The sequence below is a fragment of the Tenrec ecaudatus genome, chromosome 5 (assembly GCF_050624435.1).
Source record: "Tenrec ecaudatus isolate mTenEca1 chromosome 5, mTenEca1.hap1, whole genome shotgun sequence".
In the NCBI taxonomy this organism is placed as follows: Eukaryota; Metazoa; Chordata; class Mammalia; order Afrosoricida; family Tenrecidae; genus Tenrec; species Tenrec ecaudatus.
In genome coordinates this window covers 869,222-895,615 of record NC_134534.1, presented here as the reverse complement: position 1 = coordinate 895,615, position 26,394 = coordinate 869,222, and the positions used below count along the sequence as shown (strand labels likewise).

At 69.0% G+C, this 26,394-nt stretch overlaps 1 protein-coding gene across 1 annotated transcript; it reads right to left on the bottom strand.

Annotated features, from left to right (window-relative positions):
- Positions 1 to 1,735: 1,735 nt before the first annotated feature.
- Positions 1,736 to 23,734, bottom strand: EPPK1 (epiplakin 1). The gene is made up of 9 exons (XM_075550508.1): positions 15,941 to 23,734; positions 14,102 to 15,640; positions 12,263 to 13,801; positions 10,424 to 11,962; positions 8,585 to 10,123; positions 6,746 to 8,284; positions 4,907 to 6,445; positions 3,068 to 4,606; positions 1,736 to 2,767 (listed from the first exon to the last, which is right to left on the bottom strand). Exons 1-9 carry the CDS (start codon positions 23,732 to 23,734, stop codon positions 1,736 to 1,738), a joined length of 19,599 nt encoding a protein of 6,532 aa, XP_075406623.1.
- Between the last annotated feature and the right edge of the window lie 2,660 nt (positions 23,735 to 26,394).

Below are 26,394 nucleotides of genomic sequence, written 5' to 3'. Positions count from 1 at the left end.
CCCAGTGCCGGGCTCACTCACCTGGCTGGCGTGACCCTGCAGTCAGCTCTGGGGAGTGGGCTCCCTGCTGGGCTTCTCAAGAAGGTGTTTTTGCATGCCAGGGGGCCTGGGCCAGGCCAGGCCTTGCTAATGTGTACTGTCTCATGGGCCCTGGCAACACGGTGTCCATTTACTGTAGATGGAATGCGCCCCCTCGGGGGCGCAGGTACCCACATCCATGTGACTGACTGGAGACTGCAGTTGTGACCCCAGTGCCCAAGCTTGGGCACATTGTCACCCACCATTGCTGCACATGGCTTTACCAGACCAGGACAGAGGGCGGCTCCTGCCTACTCCCTCCCACATGCACCCCAATCACCCGCTTCTGTGGGGACACCATCTGTGTTTTCTGAGAAAGCTGTGCATCTGAGGGCTTTCTGGACCCTGAGGTCCTTCTAAGGAATCATACCCTGAGGTGGGTTGAGCAAGGCCTGGCAGCAGCCCCCCGCTCACTCACCGTGAGCCTGGCACCTACTCCAGGACCTTTGCACATGCTCTGTATCTAGGAGGCTGATCACCCTTTGTGTGCTTGGAGTCCTGACTCAAGGATCACCTCCCCAGAGGACTGGTCCGTTGGAGACACAGAGACAGCTTCAGTGATTCTCAACGCCGGGACTCGTTGCTCCGCTGACATGGTTTCCCCCCAATGTGAGCTGACCTGGATGAAGGTCCTGTCTATAAGCCTGAAAACAGCCAGAGGGAGAGAGACCCAGTCTGTGTTCCATCTGTAAGTGTCTCCAATGCAGGAGCTGGGGGGCCGCGCACACAGACAGGAAGGGACAGAAAATGACTTACTCCACCAGCAAAGGAAACACTTTGTAATTCATAAACTCACCACTTTAATGCCTTTTGGGGAAAAAAATACCAAACAGTCATGATTACATTTCAGCCAAGTTTCTCAAGATGGCAGAAGAGGCTTCTAATGAGAGATCAGAGATTAGAGCCATAATCAGCAGTCAGTTTCCCATGCAGGGAAACAGATTGGGGTGGGGACGCATGACAGTTCCCCAGTGCTCCCAAGGGCTAAGCCTGGGCCAAGCCATATTGCTCTCAGGGTGTGTCCACACAACCAACGGCAGCCTACACCCGCACCGTGGCAGCACTGTACCCATGTTAACAGCAGAGGAGCAAGGACGATGGACAGCCTGGAATAGTGTCTGGCCAAGAGGGACAAGCGAACTGCAGGACACTGCACTGTGCACAAATCACGGTGTCTGGTGATACAGTCGGATCCGACGGGCACACATTACAATATTTGTAGGCAGGAATCAGCTAGCAAGAGAGACTGCTAGGAGCATCGAGTAGAATAGAGGCTGCAGGGGTGATGACTTAGAGGGAGAGGGATACATCTTCAAGGGAAGCTGTCTAGGGGTGGGAGGGCTTACAGGGTTGGGCGGGTGAGAGAGCACGAAACTCGCTAAGCCACAGAATTTCACACATCAAGAGAACTGAGGTGGGAATGACCGCAAAGGGAGATTAGTGGGAGGGCTTGGCACTGGGATGCCCACAGGCAAACCCACGCAGGCAGAAAGGTTAGGGAACAGGGGCAGAGAGTTGCTACAGCCTGGTACAAAGAGCCAAGAATGCAACACTTCCAAGAAGGCGGGTAAATAAAGACATTAGAACAACCAAGACAGAAGAAAGAAAATTACCCTGTTGAGGTGAAGCTAGGACACATTCATAAGGGAAAAGTACATTAAGGGCCTGACTTCAGACACAACAGTAGCAGCCCGGTGTCCGGGTCGCGCACACAGCGCTCCAGCAGCTGCAGGTAGGTCAGGTTCTCGTGCGTGTTGGGGTCGAAGAAGCCCTTGGTGTCGTCGCCGGGGTCCTGCAGCACGCGGTGCATGGCCTCGTCGAAGTAGCCGCGCTGGTAGGCCACCTCCACGGGCACGCGGTGGCTGTGCACGGGGTCGATGACGCCGCCCGTGGCGATCTGGGCCTCCAGCAGGCGCACGCCGTGGTCGCGCACGATCAGGTCCCTCTGCATGGCCTGGAAGAGGGAGATCTGCTCCCCCGTGTAGGGGTCGGTGTAGCCGGTGACGGCGCGCTCGGCGGACAGCAGCTTCTCGCGCACCTCGCCGCCCACCACGCCCGCGGCCACGGCCTCCTCCACCGACAGCCGCCTGCCGCCCACGGGGTCGATGACGAAGCCCGTGGCGGCCTGGGCCTCGAGCAGCACCAGCGCCGTGCCGGGCCGCAGCACGCCCTTCCACATGGCCTGGTAGATGCTCATCTTGTCGTGGCGGTCCGGCGCGTCCCGGCGAGGCACCAGCACGCCGGCGATGCAGCTGGTGCCCTCCAGGTAGCGCTTGACCGCGTCCATCTCCGTCACCTCCTGCAGGGTCTTGGTGCCCTGGGCCAGGTCCCGCAGCGTCTCGGGGCCCAGGATCTTGGCCTTGTGCAGCTCGGCGGCGGATACCTGGCGCCGCAGGCCCGGGAAGGACACGCGGCTCAGCCGCTCCTCCGCCTCCTCCATCAGCTGCGTGAGCGCGGCCACCAGGGCGGGCAGGGCCAGGGAGCTGGCCGCGTGCTGGGCCAGCAGCTCCTCTCGGCGAGGCCCGCTGACGTACGAGGACCAGAGCACCTCCCAGACGGACACCGTCTGGCCCTGGAACTGGCCGACCTGGGGCCGCATGGTGGCGGCACGCAGGGCCTGCTCCTGGCGCCGCCGGGCGGCCCCTTCCGCGTCAGCGTCAGCCTTGGGCCCGCCGTCGTCCACGGTCACCTCGCCCCCGTCCCTGGAGGGGGACTCGGGGCGCCCCTGGGCCTCCTCCAGGATGGCGGTCAGCCTGCGGGTCAGCTTGGGCAGGGCCAGCTCCCCCGAGCCAAACTGGGCCAGCAGCTCCTCTCGCCGAGGCTCGCTCACATCGGAGGACCAGAGCACCTCCCAGATGGACACCGTCTGGCCCCGGAAGCGTCCGACGCGCGGCCGCACCGTGGCGGCACGCAGGGCCTGTTCTCGGCGCCTCCGGGCGTCCCCTTCCGGGTCAGCCTTGGGCTCGTCGGCGGCGGCCCCGGCGGCCACCTCGCTCCCGTCCCTGGTCGCGGGGCTGTCCCGGGACCCGGCCGACCCTGGCCGGGGACCCCTTCCGGGGGACCCGGGGCGCCCCTGGGCCTCCTCCAGGATGGCGGTCAGCCGGCGGGTCAGCTGGGGCAGGCCGAGCGCCCCGGAGCCAAACTGGGCCAGCAGCTCCTCCCGCGTGGGGACGCTCACGTAGCTGGACGCCAGGACGTCCCAGACGGGCACCGCCGGGCCCCGGAGGCTGCCCACCAGCACCTCCATGGTGGCGGCGCGCAGGGTGCCCTGAGGGTCCCGGTCCAGCAGGGCCGTCAGGGCGGCGCCCACCTCCTGCGCGGTCAGCGCGCCCGCCCCGTACCTGCGCAGCAGGTCCTGCCGCCGGCTCTCGGGCACCTCGCGGTGGAAGAGCAGCTCCCACGAGGACATGCGCCGTCCCCGCAGGGCGCCCGCGGCGGGCGTCACGTGGACGCCGCGCAGCCCCGCGCGCAGCTCCTCGCTCAGCTGGTGCAGGGGGGCGCCGGGGCCGGCCAGCTGCAGCATGTACAGCCCGGTGTCGGGGTCGCGCACGCAGCGCTCCAGCAGCTGCAGGTAGGTCAGGTTCTCGTGCGTGTTGGGGTCGAAGAAGCCCTTGGTGTCGTCGCCGGGGTCCTGCAGCACGCGGTGCATGGCCTCGTCGAAGTAGCCGCGCTGGTAGGCCACCTCCACGGGCACGCGGTGGCTGTGCACGGGGTCGATGACGCCGCCCGTGGCGATCTGGGCCTCCAGCAGGCGCACGCCGTGGTCGCGCACGATCAGGTCCCTCTGCATGGCCTGGAAGAGGGAGATCTGCTCCCCCGTGTAGGGGTCGGTGTAGCCGGTGACGGCGCGCTCGGCGGACAGCAGCTTCTCGCGCACCTCGCCGCCCACCACGCCCGCGGCCACGGCCTCCTCCACCGACAGCCGCCTGCCGCCCACGGGGTCGATGACGAAGCCCGTGGCGGCCTGGGCCTCGAGCAGCACCAGCGCCGTGCCGGGCCGCAGCACGCCCTTCCACATGGCCTGGTAGATGCTCATCTTGTCGTGGCGGTCCGGCGCGTCCCGGCGAGGCACCAGCACGCCGGCGATGCAGCTGGTGCCCTCCAGGTAGCGCTTGACCGCGTCCATCTCCGTCACCTCCTGCAGGGTCTTGGTGCCCTGGGCCAGGTCCCGCAGCGTCTCGGGGCCCAGGATCTTGGCCTTGTGCAGCTCGGCGGCGGATACCTGGCGCCGCAGGCCCGGGAAGGACACGCGGCTCAGCCGCTCCTCCGCCTCCTCCATCAGCTGCGTGAGCGCGGCCACCAGGGCGGGCAGGGCCAGGGAGCTGGCCGCGTGCTGGGCCAGCAGCTCCTCTCGGCGAGGCCCGCTGACGTACGAGGACCAGAGCACCTCCCAGACGGACACCGTCTGGCCCTGGAACTGGCCGACCTGGGGCCGCATGGTGGCGGCACGCAGGGCCTGCTCCTGGCGCCGCCGGGCGGCCCCTTCCGCGTCAGCGTCAGCCTTGGGCCCGCCGTCGTCCACGGTCACCTCGCCCCCGTCCCTGGAGGGGGACTCGGGGCGCCCCTGGGCCTCCTCCAGGATGGCGGTCAGCCTGCGGGTCAGCTTGGGCAGGGCCAGCTCCCCCGAGCCAAACTGGGCCAGCAGCTCCTCTCGCCGAGGCTCGCTCACATCGGAGGACCAGAGCACCTCCCAGATGGACACCGTCTGGCCCCGGAAGCGTCCGACGCGCGGCCGCACCGTGGCGGCACGCAGGGCCTGTTCTCGGCGCCTCCGGGCGTCCCCTTCCGGGTCAGCCTTGGGCTCGTCGGCGGCGGCCCCGGCGGCCACCTCGCTCCCGTCCCTGGTCGCGGGGCTGTCCCGGGACCCGGCCGACCCTGGCCGGGGACCCCTTCCGGGGGACCCGGGGCGCCCCTGGGCCTCCTCCAGGATGGCGGTCAGCCGGCGGGTCAGCTGGGGCAGGCCGAGCGCCCCGGAGCCAAACTGGGCCAGCAGCTCCTCCCGCGTGGGGACGCTCACGTAGCTGGACGCCAGGACGTCCCAGACGGGCACCGCCGGGCCCCGGAGGCTGCCCACCAGCACCTCCATGGTGGCGGCGCGCAGGGTGCCCTGAGGGTCCCGGTCCAGCAGGGCCGTCAGGGCGGCGCCCACCTCCTGCGCGGTCAGCGCGCCCGCCCCGTACCTGCGCAGCAGGTCCTGCCGCCGGCTCTCGGGCACCTCGCGGTGGAAGAGCAGCTCCCACGAGGACATGCGCCGTCCCCGCAGGGCGCCCGCGGCGGGCGTCACGTGGACGCCGCGCAGCCCCGCGCGCAGCTCCTCGCTCAGCTGGTGCAGGGGGGCGCCGGGGCCGGCCAGCTGCAGCATGTACAGCCCGGTGTCGGGGTCGCGCACGCAGCGCTCCAGCAGCTGCAGGTAGGTCAGGTTCTCGTGCGTGTTGGGGTCGAAGAAGCCCTTGGTGTCGTCGCCGGGGTCCTGCAGCACGCGGTGCATGGCCTCGTCGAAGTAGCCGCGCTGGTAGGCCACCTCCACGGGCACGCGGTGGCTGTGCACGGGGTCGATGACGCCGCCCGTGGCGATCTGGGCCTCCAGCAGGCGCACGCCGTGGTCGCGCACGATCAGGTCCCTCTGCATGGCCTGGAAGAGGGAGATCTGCTCCCCCGTGTAGGGGTCGGTGTAGCCGGTGACGGCGCGCTCGGCGGACAGCAGCTTCTCGCGCACCTCGCCGCCCACCACGCCCGCGGCCACGGCCTCCTCCACCGACAGCCGCCTGCCGCCCACGGGGTCGATGACGAAGCCCGTGGCGGCCTGGGCCTCGAGCAGCACCAGCGCCGTGCCGGGCCGCAGCACGCCCTTCCACATGGCCTGGTAGATGCTCATCTTGTCGTGGCGGTCCGGCGCGTCCCGGCGAGGCACCAGCACGCCGGCGATGCAGCTGGTGCCCTCCAGGTAGCGCTTGACCGCGTCCATCTCCGTCACCTCCTGCAGGGTCTTGGTGCCCTGGGCCAGGTCCCGCAGCGTCTCGGGGCCCAGGATCTTGGCCTTGTGCAGCTCGGCGGCGGATACCTGGCGCCGCAGGCCCGGGAAGGACACGCGGCTCAGCCGCTCCTCCGCCTCCTCCATCAGCTGCGTGAGCGCGGCCACCAGGGCGGGCAGGGCCAGGGAGCCGGCCGCGTGCTGGGCCAGCAGCTCCTCTCGGCGAGGCCCGCTGACGTACGAGGACCAGAGCACCTCCCAGACGGACACCGTCTGGCCCTGGAACTGGCCGACCTGGGGCCGCATGGTGGCGGCACGCAGGGCCTGCTCCTGGCGCCGCCGGGCGGCCCCTTCCGCGTCAGCGTCAGCCTTGGGCCCGCCGTCGTCCACGGTCACCTCGCCCCCGTCCCTGGAGGGGGACTCGGGGCGCCCCTGGGCCTCCTCCAGGATGGCGGTCAGCCTGCGGGTCAGCTTGGGCAGGGCCAGCTCCCCCGAGCCAAACTGGGCCAGCAGCTCCTCTCGCCGAGGCTCGCTCACATCGGAGGACCAGAGCACCTCCCAGATGGACACCGTCTGGCCCCGGAAGCGTCCGATGCGCGGCCGCACCGTGGCGGCACGCAGGGCCTGTTCTCGGCGCCTCCGGGCGTCCCCTTCCGGGTCAGCCTTGGGCTCGTCGGCGGCGGCCCCGGCGGCCACCTCGCTCCCGTCCCTGGTCGCGGGGCTGTCCCGGGACCCGGCCGACCCTGGCCGGGGACCCCTTCCGGGGGACCCGGGGCGCCCCTGGGCCTCCTCCAGGATGGCGGTCAGCCGGCGGGTCAGCTGGGGCAGGCCGAGCGCCCCGGAGCCAAACTGGGCCAGCAGCTCCTCCCGCGTGGGGACGCTCACGTAGCTGGACGCCAGGACGTCCCAGACGGGCACCGCCGGGCCCCGGAGGCTGCCCACCAGCACCTCCATGGTGGCGGCGCGCAGGGTGCCCTGAGGGTCCCGGTCCAGCAGGGCCGTCAGGGCGGCGCCCACCTCCTGCGCGGTCAGCGCGCCCGCCCCGTACCTGCGCAGCAGGTCCTGCCGCCGGCTCTCGGGCACCTCGCGGTGGAAGAGCAGCTCCCACGAGGACATGCGCCGTCCCCGCAGGGCGCCCGCGGCGGGCGTCACGTGGACGCCGCGCAGCCCCGCGCGCAGCTCCTCGCTCAGCTGGTGCAGGGGGGCGCCGGGGCCGGCCAGCTGCAGCATGTACAGCCCGGTGTCGGGGTCGCGCACGCAGCGCTCCAGCAGCTGCAGGTAGGTCAGGTTCTCGTGCGTGTTGGGGTCGAAGAAGCCCTTGGTGTCGTCGCCGGGGTCCTGCAGCACGCGGTGCATGGCCTCGTCGAAGTAGCCGCGCTGGTAGGCCACCTCCACGGGCACGCGGTGGCTGTGCACGGGGTCGATGACGCCGCCCGTGGCGATCTGGGCCTCCAGCAGGCGCACGCCGTGGTCGCGCACGATCAGGTCCCTCTGCATGGCCTGGAAGAGGGAGATCTGCTCCCCCGTGTAGGGGTCGGTGTAGCCGGTGACGGCGCGCTCGGCGGACAGCAGCTTCTCGCGCACCTCGCCGCCCACCACGCCCGCGGCCACGGCCTCCTCCACCGACAGCCGCCTGCCGCCCACGGGGTCGATGACGAAGCCCGTGGCGGCCTGGGCCTCGAGCAGCACCAGCGCCGTGCCGGGCCGCAGCACGCCCTTCCACATGGCCTGGTAGATGCTCATCTTGTCGTGGCGGTCCGGCGCGTCCCGGCGAGGCACCAGCACGCCGGCGATGCAGCTGGTGCCCTCCAGGTAGCGCTTGACCGCGTCCATCTCCGTCACCTCCTGCAGGGTCTTGGTGCCCTGGGCCAGGTCCCGCAGCGTCTCGGGGCCCAGGATCTTGGCCTTGTGCAGCTCGGCGGCGGATACCTGGCGCCGCAGGCCCGGGAAGGACACGCGGCTCAGCCGCTCCTCCGCCTCCTCCATCAGCTGCGTGAGCGCGGCCACCAGGGCGGGCAGGGCCAGGGAGCTGGCCGCGTGCTGGGCCAGCAGCTCCTCTCGGCGAGGCCCGCTGACGTACGAGGACCAGAGCACCTCCCAGACGGACACCGTCTGGCCCTGGAACTGGCCGACCTGGGGCCGCATGGTGGCGGCACGCAGGGCCTGCTCCTGGCGCCGCCGGGCGGCCCCTTCCGCGTCAGCGTCAGCCTTGGGCCCGCCGTCGTCCACGGTCACCTCGCCCCCGTCCCTGGAGGGGGACTCGGGGCGCCCCTGGGCCTCCTCCAGGATGGCGGTCAGCCTGCGGGTCAGCTTGGGCAGGGCCAGCTCCCCCGAGCCAAACTGGGCCAGCAGCTCCTCTCGCCGAGGCTCGCTCACATCGGAGGACCAGAGCACCTCCCAGATGGACACCGTCTGGCCCCGGAAGCGTCCGACGCGCGGCCGCACCGTGGCGGCACGCAGGGCCTGTTCTCGGCGCCTCCGGGCGTCCCCTTCCGGGTCAGCCTTGGGCTCGTCGGCGGCGGCCCCGGCGGCCACCTCGCTCCCGTCCCTGGTCGCGGGGCTGTCCCGGGACCCGGCCGACCCTGGCCGGGGACCCCTTCCGGGGGACCCGGGGCGCCCCTGGGCCTCCTCCAGGATGGCGGTCAGCCGGCGGGTCAGCTGGGGCAGGCCGAGCGCCCCGGAGCCAAACTGGGCCAGCAGCTCCTCCCGCGTGGGGACGCTCACGTAGCTGGACGCCAGGACGTCCCAGACGGGCACCGCCGGGCCCCGGAGGCTGCCCACCAGCACCTCCATGGTGGCGGCGCGCAGGGTGCCCTGAGGGTCCCGGTCCAGCAGGGCCGTCAGGGCGGCGCCCACCTCCTGCGCGGTCAGCGCGCCCGCCCCGTACCTGCGCAGCAGGTCCTGCCGCCGGCTCTCGGGCACCTCGCGGTGGAAGAGCAGCTCCCACGAGGACATGCGCCGTCCCCGCAGGGCGCCCGCGGCGGGCGTCACGTGGACGCCGCGCAGCCCCGCGCGCAGCTCCTCGCTCAGCTGGTGCAGGGGGGCGCCGGGGCCGGCCAGCTGCAGCATGTACAGCCCGGTGTCGGGGTCGCGCACGCAGCGCTCCAGCAGCTGCAGGTAGGTCAGGTTCTCGTGCGTGTTGGGGTCGAAGAAGCCCTTGGTGTCGTCGCCGGGGTCCTGCAGCACGCGGTGCATGGCCTCGTCGAAGTAGCCGCGCTGGTAGGCCACCTCCACGGGCACGCGGTGGCTGTGCACGGGGTCGATGACGCCGCCCGTGGCGATCTGGGCCTCCAGCAGGCGCACGCCGTGGTCGCGCACGATCAGGTCCCTCTGCATGGCCTGGAAGAGGGAGATCTGCTCCCCCGTGTAGGGGTCGGTGTAGCCGGTGACGGCGCGCTCGGCGGACAGCAGCTTCTCGCGCACCTCGCCGCCCACCACGCCCGCGGCCACGGCCTCCTCCACCGACAGCCGCCTGCCGCCCACGGGGTCGATGACGAAGCCCGTGGCGGCCTGGGCCTCGAGCAGCACCAGCGCCGTGCCGGGCCGCAGCACGCCCTTCCACATGGCCTGGTAGATGCTCATCTTGTCGTGGCGGTCCGGCGCGTCCCGGCGAGGCACCAGCACGCCGGCGATGCAGCTGGTGCCCTCCAGGTAGCGCTTGACCGCGTCCATCTCCGTCACCTCCTGCAGGGTCTTGGTGCCCTGGGCCAGGTCCCGCAGCGTCTCGGGGCCCAGGATCTTGGCCTTGTGCAGCTCGGCGGCGGATACCTGGCGCCGCAGGCCCGGGAAGGACACGCGGCTCAGCCGCTCCTCCGCCTCCTCCATCAGCTGCGTGAGCGCGGCCACCAGGGCGGGCAGGGCCAGGGAGCTGGCCGCGTGCTGGGCCAGCAGCTCCTCTCGGCGAGGCCCGCTGACGTACGAGGACCAGAGCACCTCCCAGACGGACACCGTCTGGCCCTGGAACTGGCCGACCTGGGGCCGCATGGTGGCGGCACGCAGGGCCTGCTCCTGGCGCCGCCGGGCGGCCCCTTCCGCGTCAGCGTCAGCCTTGGGCCCGCCGTCGTCCACGGTCACCTCGCCCCCGTCCCTGGAGGGGGACTCGGGGCGCCCCTGGGCCTCCTCCAGGATGGCGGTCAGCCTGCGGGTCAGCTTGGGCAGGGCCAGCTCCCCCGAGCCAAACTGGGCCAGCAGCTCCTCTCGCCGAGGCTCGCTCACATCGGAGGACCAGAGCACCTCCCAGATGGACACCGTCTGGCCCCGGAAGCGTCCGACGCGCGGCCGCACCGTGGCGGCACGCAGGGCCTGTTCTCGGCGCCTCCGGGCGTCCCCTTCCGGGTCAGCCTTGGGCTCGTCGGCGGCGGCCCCGGCGGCCACCTCGCTCCCGTCCCTGGTCGCGGGGCTGTCCCGGGACCCGGCCGACCCTGGCCGGGGACCCCTTCCGGGGGACCCGGGGCGCCCCTGGGCCTCCTCCAGGATGGCGGTCAGCCGGCGGGTCAGCTGGGGCAGGCCGAGCGCCCCGGAGCCAAACTGGGCCAGCAGCTCCTCCCGCGTGGGGACGCTCACGTAGCTGGACGCCAGGACGTCCCAGACGGGCACCGCCGGGCCCCGGAGGCTGCCCACCAGCACCTCCATGGTGGCGGCGCGCAGGGTGCCCTGAGGGTCCCGGTCCAGCAGGGCCGTCAGGGCGGCGCCCACCTCCTGCGCGGTCAGCGCGCCCGCCCCGTACCTGCGCAGCAGGTCCTGCCGCCGGCTCTCGGGCACCTCGCGGTGGAAGAGCAGCTCCCACGAGGACATGCGCCGTCCCCGCAGGGCGCCCGCGGCGGGCGTCACGTGGACGCCGCGCAGCCCCGTGCGCAGCTCCTCGCTCAGCTGGTGCAGGGGGGCGCCGGGGCCGGCCAGCTGCAGCATGTACAGCCCGGTGTCGGGGTCGCGCACGCAGCGCTCCAGCAGCTGCAGGTAGGTCAGGTTCTCGTGCGTGTTGGGGTCGAAGAAGCCCTTGGTGTCGTCGCCGGGGTCCTGCAGCACGCGGTGCATGGCCTCGTCGAAGTAGCCGCGCTGGTAGGCCACCTCCACGGGCACGCGGTGGCTGTGCACGGGGTCGATGACGCCGCCCGTGGCGATCTGGGCCTCCAGCAGGCGCACGCCGTGGTCGCGCACGATCAGGTCCCTCTGCATGGCCTGGAAGAGGGAGATCTGCTCCCCCGTGTAGGGGTCGGTGTAGCCGGTGACGGCGCGCTCGGCGGACAGCAGCTTCTCGCGCACCTCGCCGCCCACCACGCCCGCGGCCACGGCCTCCTCCACCGACAGCCGCCTGCCGCCCACGGGGTCGATGACGAAGCCCGTGGCGGCCTGGGCCTCGAGCAGCACCAGCGCCGTGCCGGGCCGCAGCACGCCCTTCCACATGGCCTGGTAGATGCTCATCTTGTCGTGGCGGTCCGGCGCGTCCCGGCGAGGCACCAGCACGCCGGCGATGCAGCTGGTGCCCTCCAGGTAGCGCTTGACCGCGTCCATCTCCGTCACCTCCTGCAGGGTCTTGGTGCCCTGGGCCAGGTCCCGCAGCGTCTCGGGGCCCAGGATCTTGGCCTTGTGCAGCTCGGCGGCGGATACCTGGCGCCGCAGGCCCGGGAAGGACACGCGGCTCAGCCGCTCCTCCGCCTCCTCCATCAGCTGCGTGAGCGCGGCCACCAGGGCGGGCAGGGCCAGGGAGCTGGCCGCGTGCTGGGCCAGCAGCTCCTCTCGGCGAGGCCCGCTGACGTACGAGGACCAGAGCACCTCCCAGACGGACACCGTCTGGCCCTGGAACTGGCCGACCTGGGGCCGCATGGTGGCGGCACGCAGGGCCTGCTCCTGGCGCCGCCGGGCGGCCCCTTCCGCGTCAGCGTCAGCCTTGGGCCCGCCGTCGTCCACGGTCACCTCGCCCCCGTCCCTGGAGGGGGACTCGGGGCGCCCCTGGGCCTCCTCCAGGATGGCGGTCAGCCTGCGGGTCAGCTTGGGCAGGGCCAGCTCCCCCGAGCCAAACTGGGCCAGCAGCTCCTCTCGCCGAGGCTCGCTCACATCGGAGGACCAGAGCACCTCCCAGATGGACACCGTCTGGCCCCGGAAGCGTCCGACGCGCGGCCGCACCGTGGCGGCACGCAGGGCCTGTTCTCGGCGCCTCCGGGCGTCCCCTTCCGGGTCAGCCTTGGGCTCGTCGGCGGCGGCCCCGGCGGCCACCTCGCTCCCGTCCCTGGTCGCGGGGCTGTCCCGGGACCCGGCCGACCCTGGCCGGGGACCCCTTCCGGGGGACCCGGGGCGCCCCTGGGCCTCCTCCAGGATGGCGGTCAGCCGGCGGGTCAGCTGGGGCAGGCCGAGCGCCCCGGAGCCAAACTGGGCCAGCAGCTCCTCCCGCGTGGGGACGCTCACGTAGCTGGACGCCAGGACGTCCCAGACGGGCACCGCCGGGCCCCGGAGGCTGCCCACCAGCACCTCCATGGTGGCGGCGCGCAGGGTGCCCTGAGGGTCCCGGTCCAGCAGGGCCGTCAGGGCGGCGCCCACCTCCTGCGCGGTCAGCGCGCCCGCCCCGTACCTGCGCAGCAGGTCCTGCCGCCGGCTCTCGGGCACCTCGCGGTGGAAGAGCAGCTCCCACGAGGACATGCGCCGTCCCCGCAGGGTGCCCGCGGCGGGCGTCACGTGGACGCCGCGCAGCCCCGCGCGCAGCTCCTCGCTCAGCTGGTGCAGGGGGGCGCCGGGGCCGGCCAGCTGCAGCATGTACAGCCCGGTGTCGGGGTCGCGCACGCAGCGCTCCAGCAGCTGCAGGTAGGTCAGGTTCTCGTGCGTGTTGGGGTCGAAGAAGCCCTTGGTGTCGTCGCCGGGGTCCTGCAGCACGCGGTGCATGGCCTCGTCGAAGTAGCCGCGCTGGTAGGCCACCTCCACGGGCACGCGGTGGCTGTGCACGGGGTCGATGACGCCGCCCGTGGCGATCTGGGCCTCCAGCAGGCGCACGCCGTGGTCGCGCACGATCAGGTCCCTCTGCATGGCCTGGAAGAGGGAGATCTGCTCCCCCGTGTAGGGGTCGGTGTAGCCGGTGACGGCGCGCTCGGCGGACAGCAGCTTCTCGCGCACCTCGCCGCCCACCACGCCCGCGGCCACGGCCTCCTCCACCGACAGCCGCCTGCCGCCCACGGGGTCGATGACGAAGCCCGTGGCGGCCTGGGCCTCGAGCAGCACCAGCGCCGTGCCGGGCCGCAGCACGCCCTTCCACATGGCCTGGTAGATGCTCATCTTGTCGTGGCGGTCCGGCGCGTCCCGGCGAGGCACCAGCACGCCGGCGATGCAGCTGGTGCCCTCCAGGTAGCGCTTGACCGCGTCCATCTCCGTCACCTCCTGCAGGGTCTTGGTGCCCTGGGCCAGGTCCCGCAGCGTCTCGGGGCCCAGGATCTTGGCCTTGTGCAGCTCGGCGGCGGATACCTGGCGCCGCAGGCCCGGGAAGGACACGCGGCTCAGCCGCTCCTCCGCCTCCTCCATCAGCTGCGTGAGCGCGGCCACCAGGGCGGGCAGGGCCAGGGAGCTGGCCGCGTGCTGGGCCAGCAGCTCCTCTCGGCGAGGCCCGCTGACGTACGAGGACCAGAGCACCTCCCAGACGGACACCGTCTGGCCCTGGAACTGGCCGACCTGGGGCCGCATGGTGGCGGCACGCAGGGCCTGCTCCTGGCGCCGCCGGGCGGCCCCTTCCGCGTCAGCGTCAGCCTTGGGCCCGCCGTCGTCCACGGTCACCTCGCCCCCGTCCCTGGAGGGGGACTCGGGGCGCCCCTGGGCCTCCTCCAGGATGGCGGTCAGCCTGCGGGTCAGCTTGGGCAGGGCCAGCTCCCCCGAGCCAAACTGGGCCAGCAGCTCCTCTCGCCGAGGCTCGCTCACATCGGAGGACCAGAGCACCTCCCAGATGGACACCGTCTGGCCCCGGAAGCGTCCGACGCGCGGCCGCACCGTGGCGGCACGCAGGGCCTGTTCTCGGCGCCTCCGGGCGTCCCCTTCCGGGTCAGCCTTGGGCTCGTCGGCGGCGGCCCCGGCGGCCACCTCGCTCCCGTCCCTGGTCGCGGGGCTGTCCCGGGACCCGGCCGACCCTGGCCGGGGACCCCTTCCGGGGGACCCGGGGCGCCCCTGGGCCTCCTCCAGGATGGCGGTCAGCCGGCGGGTCAGCTGGGGCAGGCCGAGCGCCCCGGAGCCAAACTGGGCCAGCAGCTCCTCCCGCGTGGGGACGCTCACGTAGCTGGACGCCAGGACGTCCCAGACGGGCACCGCCGGGCCCCGGAGGCTGCCCACCAGCACCTCCATGGTGGCGGCGCGCAGGGTGCCCTGAGGGTCCCGGTCCAGCAGGGCCGTCAGGGCGGCGCCCACCTCCTGCGCGGTCAGCGCGCCCGCCCCGTACCTGCGCAGCAGGTCCTGCCGCCGGCTCTCGGGCACCTCGCGGTGGAAGAGCAGCTCCCACGAGGACATGCGCCGTCCCCGCAGGGCGCCCGCGGCGGGCGTCACGTGGACGCCGCGCAGCCCCGTGCGCAGCTCCTCGCTCAGCTGGTGCAGGGGGGCGCCGGGGCCGGCCAGCTGCAGCATGTACAGCCCGGTGTCGGGGTCGCGCACGCAGCGCTCCAGCAGCTGCAGGTAGGTCAGGTTCTCGTGCGTGTTGGGGTCGAAGAAGCCCTTGGTGTCGTCGCCGGGGTCCTGCAGCACGCGGTGCATGGCCTCGTCGAAGTAGCCGCGCTGGTAGGCCACCTCCACGGGCACGCGGTGGCTGTGCACGGGGTCGATGACGCCGCCCGTGGCGATCTGGGCCTCCAGCAGGCGCACGCCGTGGTCGCGCACGATCAGGTCCCTCTGCATGGCCTGGAAGAGGGAGATCTGCTCCCCCGTGTAGGGGTCGGTGTAGCCGGTGACGGCGCGCTCGGCGGACAGCAGCTTCTCGCGCACCTCGCCGCCCACCACGCCCGCGGCCACGGCCTCCTCCACCGACAGCCGCCTGCCGCCCACGGGGTCGATGACGAAGCCCGTGGCGGCCTGGGCCTCGAGCAGCACCAGCGCCGTGCCGGGCCGCAGCACGCCCTTCCACATGGCCTGGTAGATGCTCATCTTGTCGTGGCGGTCCGGCGCGTCCCGGCGAGGCACCAGCACGCCGGCGATGCAGCTGGTGCCCTCCAGGTAGCGCTTGACCGCGTCCATCTCCGTCACCTCCTGCAGGGTCTTGGTGCCCTGGGCCAGGTCCCGCAGCGTCTCGGGGCCCAGGATCTTGGCCTTGTGCAGCTCGGCGGCGGATACCTGGCGCCGCAGGCCCGGGAAGGACACGCGGCTCAGCCGCTCCTCCGCCTCCTCCATCAGCTGCGTGAGCGCGGCCACCAGGGCGGGCAGGGCCAGGGAGCTGGCCGCGTGCTGGGCCAGCAGCTCCTCTCGGCGAGGCCCGCTGACGTACGAGGACCAGAGCACCTCCCAGACGGACACCGTCTGGCCCTGGAACTGGCCGACCTGGGGCCGCATGGTGGCGGCACGCAGGGCCTGCTCCTGGCGCCGCCGGGCGGCCCCTTCCGCGTCAGCGTCAGCCTTGGGCCCGCCGTCGTCCACGGTCACCTCGCCCCCGTCCCTGGAGGGGGACTCGGGGCGCCCCTGGGCCTCCTCCAGGATGGCGGTCAGCCTGCGGGTCAGCTTGGGCAGGGCCAGCTCCCCCGAGCCAAACTGGGCCAGCAGCTCCTCTCGCCGAGGCTCGCTCACATCGGAGGACCAGAGCACCTCCCAGATGGACACCGTCTGGCCCCGGAAGCGTCCGACGCGCGGCCGCACCGTGGCGGCACGCAGGGCCTGTTCTCGGCGCCTCCGGGCGTCCCCTTCCGGGTCAGCCTTGGGCTCGTCGGCGGCGGCCCCCGCGGCCACCTCGCTCCCGTCCCTGGTCGCGGGGCTGTCCCGGGACCCGGCCGACCCTGGCCGGGGACCCCTTCCGGGGGACCCGGGGCGCCCCTGGGCCTCCTCCAGGATGGCGGTCAGCCGGCGGGTCAGCTGGGGCAGGCCGAGCGCCCCGGAGCCAAACTGGGCCAGCAGCTCCTCCCGCGTGGGGACGCTCACGTAGCTGGACGCCAGGACGTCCCAGACGGGCACCGCCGGGCCCCGGAGGCTGCCCACCAGCACCTCCATGGTGGCGGCGCGCAGGGTGCCCTGAGGGTCCCGGTCCAGCAGGGCCGTCAGGACGGCGCCCACCTCCTGCGCGGTCAGCGCGCCCGCCCCGTACCTGCGCAGCAGGTCCTGCCGCCGGCTCTCGGGCACCTCGCGGTGGAAGAGCAGCTCCCACGAGGACATGCGCCGTCCCCGCAGGGCGCCCGCGGCGGGCGTCACGTGGACGCCGCGCAGCCCCGCGCGCAGCTCCTCGCTCAGCTGGTGCAGGGGGGCGCCGGGGCCGGCCAGCTGCAGCATGTACAGCCCGGTGTCGGGGTCGCGCACGCAGCGCTCCAGCAGCTGCAGGTAGGTCAGGTTCTCGTGCGTGTTGGGGTCGAAGAAGCCCTTGGTGTCGTCGCCGGGGTCCTGCAGCACGCGGTGCATGGCCTCGTCGAAGTAGCCGCGCTGGTAGGCCACCTCCACGGGCACGCGGTGGCTGTGCACGGGGTCGATGACGCCGCCCGTGGCGATCTGGGCCTCCAGCAGGCGCACGCCGTGGTCGCGCACGATCAGGTCCCTCTGCATGGCCTGGAAGAGGGAGATCTGCTCCCCCGTGTAGGGGTCGGTGTAGCCGGTGACGGCGCGCTCGGCGGACAGCAGCTTCTCGCGCACCTCGCCGCCCACCACGCCCGCGGCCACGGCCTCCTCCACCGACAGCCGCCTGCCGCCCACGGGGTCGATGACGAAGCCCGTGGCGGCCTGGGCCTCGAGCAGCACCAGCGCCGTGCCGGGCCGCAGCACGCCCTTCCACATGGCCTGGTAGATGCTCATCTTGTCGTGGCGGTCCGGCGCGTCCCGGCGAGGCACCAGCACGCCGGCGATGCAGCTGGTGCCCTCCAGGTAGCGCTTGACCGCGTCCATCTCCGTCACCTCCTGCACAGACCTACTGCCCTCTTCCAGCTGCTGCAGCTGGTTTTTACTGATGATCTCGGCCTGGCAGAGCTCTCTGGCCGTGACACTACTCCGGATTCCCTGGAACCACAGTTGCTTTCTGGTCCTCTCCTTTTCTGCAATCTGCTCCAAGATCACATTCACCACCCCCTGCAGTGCTCGCCTGGTGTCCTTTTTGTATTTCGCCACCAGCTCCTGTTTCTTCTGCTCTGTCATGTACTCTGAGTTCAGTAGGGCCCACACTGACCACCTTTGGCCCTTGTACCGCCCCAAGGTGATGTCCACCCATTCGTCCTCAAGTGCCTTCCTGGTTGCCTGGTCGACATAGCTGTAGTCCTCGCTCTCCTGAGAGATGTGCAGCACGGCCCAGCCCATCTCATCCATCTGGCAGCGGGCCTGCAACTCCTGGTATGTGGTGGTCTGGCCAGTGGTCGGATCTACAAATCGCTTCTTCATGAGTTTCTGATCTGACACCAGGTCATACGTGTCCTGGTTTAGGAGGCCGCGCTTGTAGGCCGTGTGCAGGGGTACACGGTGGCCTTTCGCCGGGTCAATGATGCCACCCGTAGCCACCTGCACCTCCAGCAGTCTCAGAGCTTCCTCCCGAGGGACCAGCTTCTGCTGCATGGCCTGGAACAGAGAGAGTGGGGTCCCTTGGACTGGGCCGGTGTAGCCCTTGGCCGCCTGCTCTGCACGCAGCAGCTTCTCCTGTAACTCCGTACCCACCAGACCAACCGCTACAGCTGTCTCCACCTGGAGTCTCTGTTGGCTGTGGGGGTCCAGCATGAAGCCTGTGGCTGCCTGAGCCTCCAGTAGCAGGGCTGCGATCCCTGCAGGAATCAGCCCCACCCTGCTGGCCTCATGGAGGCCCATAACCTCCTGGGAGGATGGTGTGCGCACCCCTGCTATGCACCCGTGGCCCTGGAGGAAGCGCTGCACCCGAGCCAGCTCTTGGTGGCTCTCCACACTGTCCTTGTCCCTCTGCAGAGCATCCAGGGTCTTGCTGTCGATGATGCCTGAGTGGAGGAGCTCGGTGGCTGATACCAGTCCCTGTGGCCCTGCCACCTGGATGGCTCCATTGTGATTTTCAGCCTTCTCCACGGTGGAGGTGATGATCTCTGTCAGTCTCTGCAGGGACAGTGTCCCTGTTCTGTGTCCCTGGACGAGTTCAAGCCTCCTGGCCTCCGTGAAGTACTCAGAGGCTAGCAGCTCCCAGAGGGAGATGGTCTGGCCTGCAAAGCAGCCCACCTGTATCCGCGTGGTCTGTGTACCCAGATGGCGTCTGGTGACCTCATCGATGTACAGGTATGGCTCTCCTTTCTGCACCAGCTGCAGCATGTACAGCCCGGTGTCGGGGTCGCGCACGCAGCGCTCCAGCAGCTGCAGGTAGGTCAGGTTCTCGTGCGTGTTGGGGTCGAAGAAGCCCTTGGTGTCGTCGCCGGGGTCCTGCAGCACGCGGTGCATGGCCTCGTCGAAGTAGCCGCGCTGGTAGGCCACCTCCACGGGCACGCGGTGGCTGTGCACGGGGTCGATGATGCCACCCGTGGCGATCTGGGCCTCCAGCAGGCGCACGCCGTGGTCGCGCACAATCAGGTCCCTCTGCATGGCCTGGAAGAGGGAGATCTGTTCCCCCGTGTAGGGGTCGGTGTAGCCGGTGACGGCGCGCTCGGCGGACAGCAGCTTGGCACAGGTCTCCTTGTCAAACATCCCTGAGGCATACGCCTGCTCCACTGTCAGCTTCTTGTTCTCCACGGGGTCGATGACGAAGCCCGTGGCGGCCTGGGCCTCGAGCAGCACCAGCGCGGTGCCGGGCCGCAGCAGACGCCGGCGGAGGGCCTCGGGGATGCTCATGACCTCGCCTGTGGCCTGGATGCGCACACCAGCAATGAAGTTGCAGCCCTCCAGGAAGCGTTGCACAGCGGCCATCTGTGTCACTTCCCGCACTGTCTTCCTCCCCTGAGCCAGCTCGTCCAGCGTCCTCTTGTCAATCAGCTGGGCCCGAAACAGGTCACTGGCCGACACCTGCTTCCGCAGCCCCTGGAAAGCAGCCTGTGAGGGTGTGGACTCTGCTGCCTGGACCAGCGTGGTGATGGCCTGGACCACTTCTCGCAGTGCCGCGGCCCGGCCCGACCGGCAGAGTGCCGCCAGCTTCTGACGCTGCTCGGCACCCACATACTCGGATTGCAACAAGCGCCACAACGACACGGTCTGACCCTTGAACCTGCCTGCGCCCACAGGCACCTTCATTGCACGCAGGGCCACCGCTGTGTGCTCGTCCACCTCGAGCACCCTGTCCTGGGGGAGCGGCAGCAGCCACAGGCCCGAGGTGACATCCTGGATGCACCGTCCTCTGAGCTCCTGGTAGGTCACCTTGTTACGGGTGCTGGGGTCATAGAAGAACTTAACATTCTCGTCGGCTGAGCTCAGTTCCTGGCCCATGGCCTCGTCCAAGAGCCCAAGCCTGCAGGCGGCGGGCAGTGGCAGGTGTACCTGGTAGACAGTGTCCACTATGCCCCCGGTGGCTAACTGTGCCTGCAGCAGGGGGAGGCCTTCAGCCCGGTCTACCAGCCCCCGCTCCACAGCCTGCCACAAAGAGAGGGTGTGGCTGGAGCAGGGGTCTGGGAACCCTGTCACCACCTTCTCAGTCAGTAGCAGCTGCTCGTTCAGCTCCCCGCCCACCAGGCCAGACTTCACTGCGTCCTCCACGGACATTCGCTGGTTGGCTATGGGGTCGATTAGTGCCCCACAGGCCACCTGGGCCTCTAGCAACTTCTGTCCAAGGCCTGCTGGCAGGAGGCCATCCTGCACGGCCCGGGCAACACTGGCCTTAGCATCTGAGGGCTGCAACAGCACCCCAGCCACGCAGCCTGTGCCCCACAGGCAGGCTCTCACGGCAGGCTGCATGGCCACCTCCCCGGGCGACAGCTGGCCATGGGCCAGGGCCTCCAGCGTGTCCTGGGAGATGATGCCGGCATCCAGCAGCCACACGGCCGGGACCTCGCCCCGAGGCCCAGGCAGCGAGATGTGGGTCCGGGCCCGCAGCTCCGCTCCCCGCAGCCTGCTCTGCAGGGCTGCCCGCAGCTGGTGCTCAGAGATGCTGCCCCCCCGGAAGTCCTCCAGGAAGCGTCTGCGCTCCTCCTCGGTGAGGTGATGGGAGCCCAGCAGTTCCCAGAGCGACTGGCCATCCTCTGAGCCCCGGGCGGCCTGCAGGGCTTCCTGGACCTGCTCCTCAGTGGGCACAGCAGGGGCACCATCGGGCAGTGGCAGAAGCAGCAGGCCTGAGGCCGCGTCCTGGGGACACTGCTCGAGGAGCTGGGCATAGCTGGTGAGGGCTTGGCCATCCGGACTGGGGAAGGTCTGTGGGCTGAGGCTCAGAGCCTTCTCTACCTCCTGGTCAATGCAGCCTCGCTCAGCGGCTACGGGCATCGGTAGGTGGTGGTGCCCAGCAGGGTCAATCACCCCTCCTGTGGCCACCTGGGCCTCCAGGAGGCGGGTGGCCTGTTCTGCGGGAACCAGGCCTTTCTTCATGGCCTGGAAGATGGACACTTGCTTTCCTGAGTACGGATCTCTGTAGCCTGTGACCGCAGCCTCTGCCCTCCGCAGCTGGTCATACAGCTCAGGCCCAACCAGCCCCTGGCGCACGGCCTCATCCACTGTCAGGGCTTCCTGGCTGTGTGGGTCCAGCAGTGCACCAGTGGCCACCTGGGCCTCCAGCAGGGCCAGGCCCACTCTTGGGCCCAGCAGCTTCTGCCGCATGGCCTGATAGAGGCTAAGACGCCGGTTTGAGGGCTGCAGCACCACCCCACCCAGCGCCCGGGAGCCGCGCAGGCACCTGTGCACAGAATCCATCTGCAGTAGTGCCTCGTGGCTGATGGCCCCTGACAGGAACTGGTCTAGCAGCAGTTCATCAATGGCCCCAGCCTCCAGGAGCTGGTGAGCAGGCACAGGGCCATGCAGACCGGGCAGCGTGAGCTCCGCCCACTGCCGCGATTCGGTCTGCAGCAAGCAGGCCACCTGGTCCAACGTCACCTGGCGCAGCCGGAACTGCCGGAGCAGCTGCCGTCGCTGGTGCTCAGGAACATACTCCGAGTTGACGAGCTCCCACAGGGACACGTGCTGGCCTGCGAACCGGCCGTAGCGCACAGACAGCGGCCGGGCCTGGAAGGCCTGCCGCGTGGCTCCGTCTACCAGCTGCGGCTGAGCACTCCTGAGCGGCAGGAGGCGCAGCCCGGTGTCGGGGTCGCGCACGCAGCGCTCCAGCAGCTGCAGGTAGGTCAGGTTCTCGTGCGTGTTGGGGTCGAAGAAGCCCTTGGTGTCATCTGCCGGGTCCAACAGGACCAGATTCAGAGCCCGGTCGAAGTAGCCGCGCTGGTAGGCCACCTCCACGGGCACGCGGTGGCTGTGCAAGGGGTCGATGACGCCGCCCGTGGCGATCTGGGCCTCCAGCAGGCGCACGCCGTGGTCGCGCACGATCAGGTCCCTCTGCATGGCCTGGAAGAGGGAGATCTGTTCCCCCGTGTAGGGGTCAGTGTAGCCGGTGACGGCGCGCTCGGCGGATAGCAGCTTGGCGTACACGTCGGGCCCAATGATGCCGGCCCGCAGAGCCTCGTCCACTGAGTATGTCTTGTTCTCCTTCGGGTCGACCATGAAGCCTGTGGCGGCCTGGGCCTCGAGCAGCACTAGCGCGGTGCCGGGCCGCAGCAGGCCCCGGCTGCGGGCCTCATGGATGCCCAGCCGCTCCTGGGAGCCCGGCAGCAGAAGGCCCGCGATGCTGCCGGTGCCCTGCAGGTAACGCTGCACAGAGTCCAGGCAGCCCACTTCCTGCGCCGAGGTCTGCCCTCGCTCCAGCTGCTCAAACACGTTCCGGTCAATGATCTCAGATTCCAGCAGCTCACCTGGCGTCACTGTGCCCCTGAGCCCTGAGAAGGTGACCCTGGCCACAGTGGCAGCCTGCTCCACGGCAGCCTTCAGCTGGAAGACCAACGCGTCCACCGACAGAGCCCCCTCTTTGTGCTTCTGGGCCAGCTCGGCCCTTCGCTCCGCAGGGACTGCTTCCGAGAAGAGCAACCTCCAGAGAGACACAGGGCGGCCTCGAAACTTCCCCACAGAGACGGTGGCCGTGGCCAAATTCAAGGCCTGTCGGGTGCTGTGGTCAATGAAGGGCAGCCCCTGGGGCCCGTCCCCATGGGCGGTGCCACCCCGGATGGGCAGAAAGGCCAGGCCCGTCTCCGGGTCGGTGACGCAGCGGGTCAGCAGCTGGCTGAAGCTGAGACTGCCCTGCGCCCCGGGGTCTGGGAAGCCAGTGGTCTGCAAAAGCCGCTGATGAAGCCCCTCGTCCAGGCAACCAAAGCGGAGGGCAGCCTCCATGGGCAGCCGGAGCCTGCGGGAAGGGCACACGAGGCCCCCAGTGGCTAGCTGGGCTTCCAGCAGCCTCAGTGCTAGTGGCTCATCCACCAGCTGCTTCTGCATGGCCTGGAACAGGGGGACACTGGAGCCACTGAAGGGGTCGTGGAAACCAGTCACCGCCTGCTCCGCCACCCGCAGCTGTGTGTGGTGCTCAGGCCCGACCAGGCCAGTCCGGACCGCCTCGTCCACCCACAGCTGCCGGCCAGTGGTTGGGTCCACCAGGGTGCGGGTGGCGGCCTGGGCCTCCAGGAAGGGCAGTACAGTGCCCAGCGGAAGCAGGTGTTCAGCAGCAGCCTGGCTGAACCCCATCTTGCGGCCGGTGGGCAGCAGGACCACCCCTGCCACTCCACCGGTGCCCTGCAGGTATTGCTGCACCTCGGTACGGGTGCTCACGTCCGCCACAGTCAGCTGGCCTTCCTGCAGGTCTTGCGCTGTCTGTGCATCCAGGACCCCAGCTTCCAGCAGTTCATCTGCGCTCACAGCCCCGCTCAGTGTGTGGAAGGTGGTCTTCAGGGGCAGCAGGGCCAGCCCTGAGCCGGAGGCCTCCATGCACCGACCTAGGAGCTCACGGTAGGGCAACGGCTCCAGGGTGTTTGGGTCGCAGAAGCCCACGGCATCGGAGCCAGGCTGCAGCTCCTCCAGGCTGTGCCACGTGCCCCGGTCCAGGAGGCCGAGCTGGCACGCCGGCTCCGGGGCCACCCACACACCCTGGGAAGGGTCCACCAAGCCTCCTGTGGCCAGTTGGGCCTCCAACCAGCGCCTCCCCAGCACGTTCTCCACCACCTCCTTCCCGATGGCCTGGAAGAGAGGCAGCCTCGCACCTCCGTAAGGGTCTGGGTATCCGGTGAATGCCCGCTCAGCTGCCAGCAGCTTCTCCTTCAGCTCCAGCCCGACCAGCCCTTGGCGCAGGGCATCAGAGACGGAGAGTAGATGGCCCTGGGCAGGGTCCACTAGACCCCCAGTGACTGCCTGGGCCTCCAGCAGAGCCAGCCCAAGCTCCGAGGGGAGCAGGCCCTGCTTCATGGCTGCATAGAGACTCAGGGTCTGCCCAGAGACCTCCATGTGCACCCCAGCAATGCTCCGGACCTGGATGTGGGGGGCTGCCTCAGGCTGGGGTGCCGGGGTGGTGCCGGATCCCAGCATGGTTTTCCCGGTCTGGGGGACTCTGGGTGCTTCAGTGCCACTGGTGTCTAGGATGTCACAGTTAACGTGGCCATTCATGGTGCTGACTGGTTCACAGAACACGTGGAAGTCTGCTCCTGAGGGGAATCAAAGGCTCTGTTAGAGGCCTTTAGCTGACTCTGGAGGACCGTGGCCTGCGGTGGGACACACCCGGCCAGAGCTCCTCCTAGCCTTTCCAGGCTGCCCCCTGCCCAGGGAAAGGGTGGCTTGGAACCCATGGTCTGGGCCTGCCTCTCACAGACCCCCTCCTCCAATCTTCACAGCCTAGACCCCAGGCACCGGGAGCCAGCCTCTCTGCCACCTCTCTCCCCTGCAGAGCTTCCCTCCACACTGTGTGTGCACCCTGGTCTGTCCCCATAGCTCATGGTCATCTGGCTGCAGCATGGCCTTGCCGGCTGCCTGCTATGACCATGTTCCTGGCCAGTCCCTGCCCCCCACCCCCACCCCCACCTCCCCGCCACCCCACAGCAAGTCCAAGGAATGAAGGAGCCACTGGATCCAAGCAAGTCCCACTCAGCAGAGTAACGTTCTGTTTCAAGGCCCAACAGTGACCCTCTAGGGCTCTGTCCCTGCCCTCTGTGCCTCCCACAGCCACTCGGCTCAGGAGCAAACTGATGGTCTGACAGCCTTCGCTCATTTCATTCTGTCTCTGATCCTTTCGATCCACACTGGGGCCAGTTTCTGCTGTGGTCACACCTCAGAAACCCCGTGGGCCTCCTCCACAGCTCTGCCCGGAACAAGCCCGGCTCTGTCCATGGGTTCTGCAGAGACCCTGGCAGGACCCAGGAGTCACATCCCTGAGCTCTTAAGGAAGTCCAGGTGCCCCCGGGCTCACCCCAAGCACACCATCTGGAGAGGCTGCGAATTTCCCAAACCCTCCAGGGCTGGCTCCTTCCTTCCTCACAGTTTATAACAGCCCTGAGACACCAGGGGGCACCTTCTACTGTGGCTGAGCAATCTCAGCTCAAGATCCATGCACCACAGAGGCCATGTCAGCCAAGTTCTCTGACACTTTGTAACAAGGATGGCCTTTCCTCCAGCTGCCAGTAGCATGCTCCTCATTTCTGCCTGAGACCTGAGAGAAACACCCTTCACTTCCATGTCTGCACCACCAGTCTCCTTTAAACTACTGCTGCCGCGGGGGTGGGGGGTGTTGGGAGTGGGGGGGTTTCAACTGATAACATTTCATCAGGAAGGGATATTGATCTACAACTTTTCTTGTGGCATCTTTTTCTGGTTTGGGCATCAGGGTAAACGTGGCCTAATAGTATAGATTATGGGGCATCCCCTCTTTGTGGTTTGTTTACGAAACTTTTCTGCAAACTTTTCGTCAAATGAACCATCAAGCCCTGTGGTCCTCGGCTTTCCTCTGGGAACTTAAAAAAAAATTATCATTACTAATCCAATGCCATGTTCCCCAGGGCACCCCACATTTTAAAAACCCTCCTTGAATTTGTTATCATTGTCCGTGCCTTCCTTCCAGGAATCGGTTACCGCCTGGCTGGCACACACTTGTTTGTTTCTGTGAGGCCATGTTCCTCTTCCCTCTTTCCCTCATAATTTTAGTATTTTAACCTCCTTTTCCTCGGAGCCCTGGTGGCATTGTGGTCAAGCTGATATCAGGATGCTAACTGCAAGGCCAACCGTTCGAAACCACCGGCCACCCTTCAGAGGAAGATGAAGTTTGCCGCTCCCACGGAGCAGTTCTGCCCTGTCCTGCAGGAGTTGCTGCAAGTCGGAATCAACTCTGGCAGAGCATTTGGTTCTTTTGAGTGATGTAACAGGGGTCTGGGGTGGTGGCACTGTGAGATGCCCCCCTGACGCCCTCCATCCTGACGCTTCCCAGGGCTGGAGGGAGGGCCTTTGGGAGCAAGGCCAGCTGCTGAACTTCCTTGGGGTCGTCCTGCCCAAGGCCAGCCCTTCTCAAGCAGATGTGACTTATCAGCATGGCCAGTGCAAGCTGGGTCCCCAATCCCACCTAGGAAGCCGAGTCTCACCCCCCCCATCCACTTAGGGAGCTGGGACCCCCACTCTGCTCAGGCAGCCAGGACCCCCACCCCACTGGGGAAGCTTAGGCCTTTCAGCTTTGGACTCAGCTAAGGTCCTTGCTGGGCTGCCTCACTTGCTGCTTGGTGGTGACTGAGGGATGTGATGGTGGGGAGTGGGGCAGGCCTTGTGGTGACCCCATGGAAAATCACAGGGCAGGTCAGCAGGCTTCTGGGCTGGTGGGGGTGGGGCCGGCTGGGGCTGTAGGAGGCACCCCTCATGAGCAAAGTTATCCCCTCACCGAGCAACTTGGGGCTGGATCTGGAAGTGGCCCTCCTTGGCCTGGAGTCTTGAGCTCACAGGCCTGGCATGCTGGGACCTGTGGGCCGCCTCCCTGGCAAGGCAGCCTTGTCTAACCTACCTGCCCAGCCCTCCCTGTGACGTTGTGGTCTGAGCCCCAGGGCACTGTGCCCAGCCACCGTCAGCAGTGCACAAGGCCACTGGGTGGTGGACATCTGACTGCTGATCTGCACCAGGGCGAGCTGGGAGATGAGGGACCTGTGGGTGTGACCTCAGTAATGCTCCACCTTCGCAGGGAGGAGCCCTGCTGGGAAGAGAAGCCCAGGGAGCCAGGTCCCAGGCCAGCCAGTGGCTCAGATTCCCAAACAGGAGGTTCAGGGAGGATACAGCGGGGAGGAGAGGAGGTGGGCGGC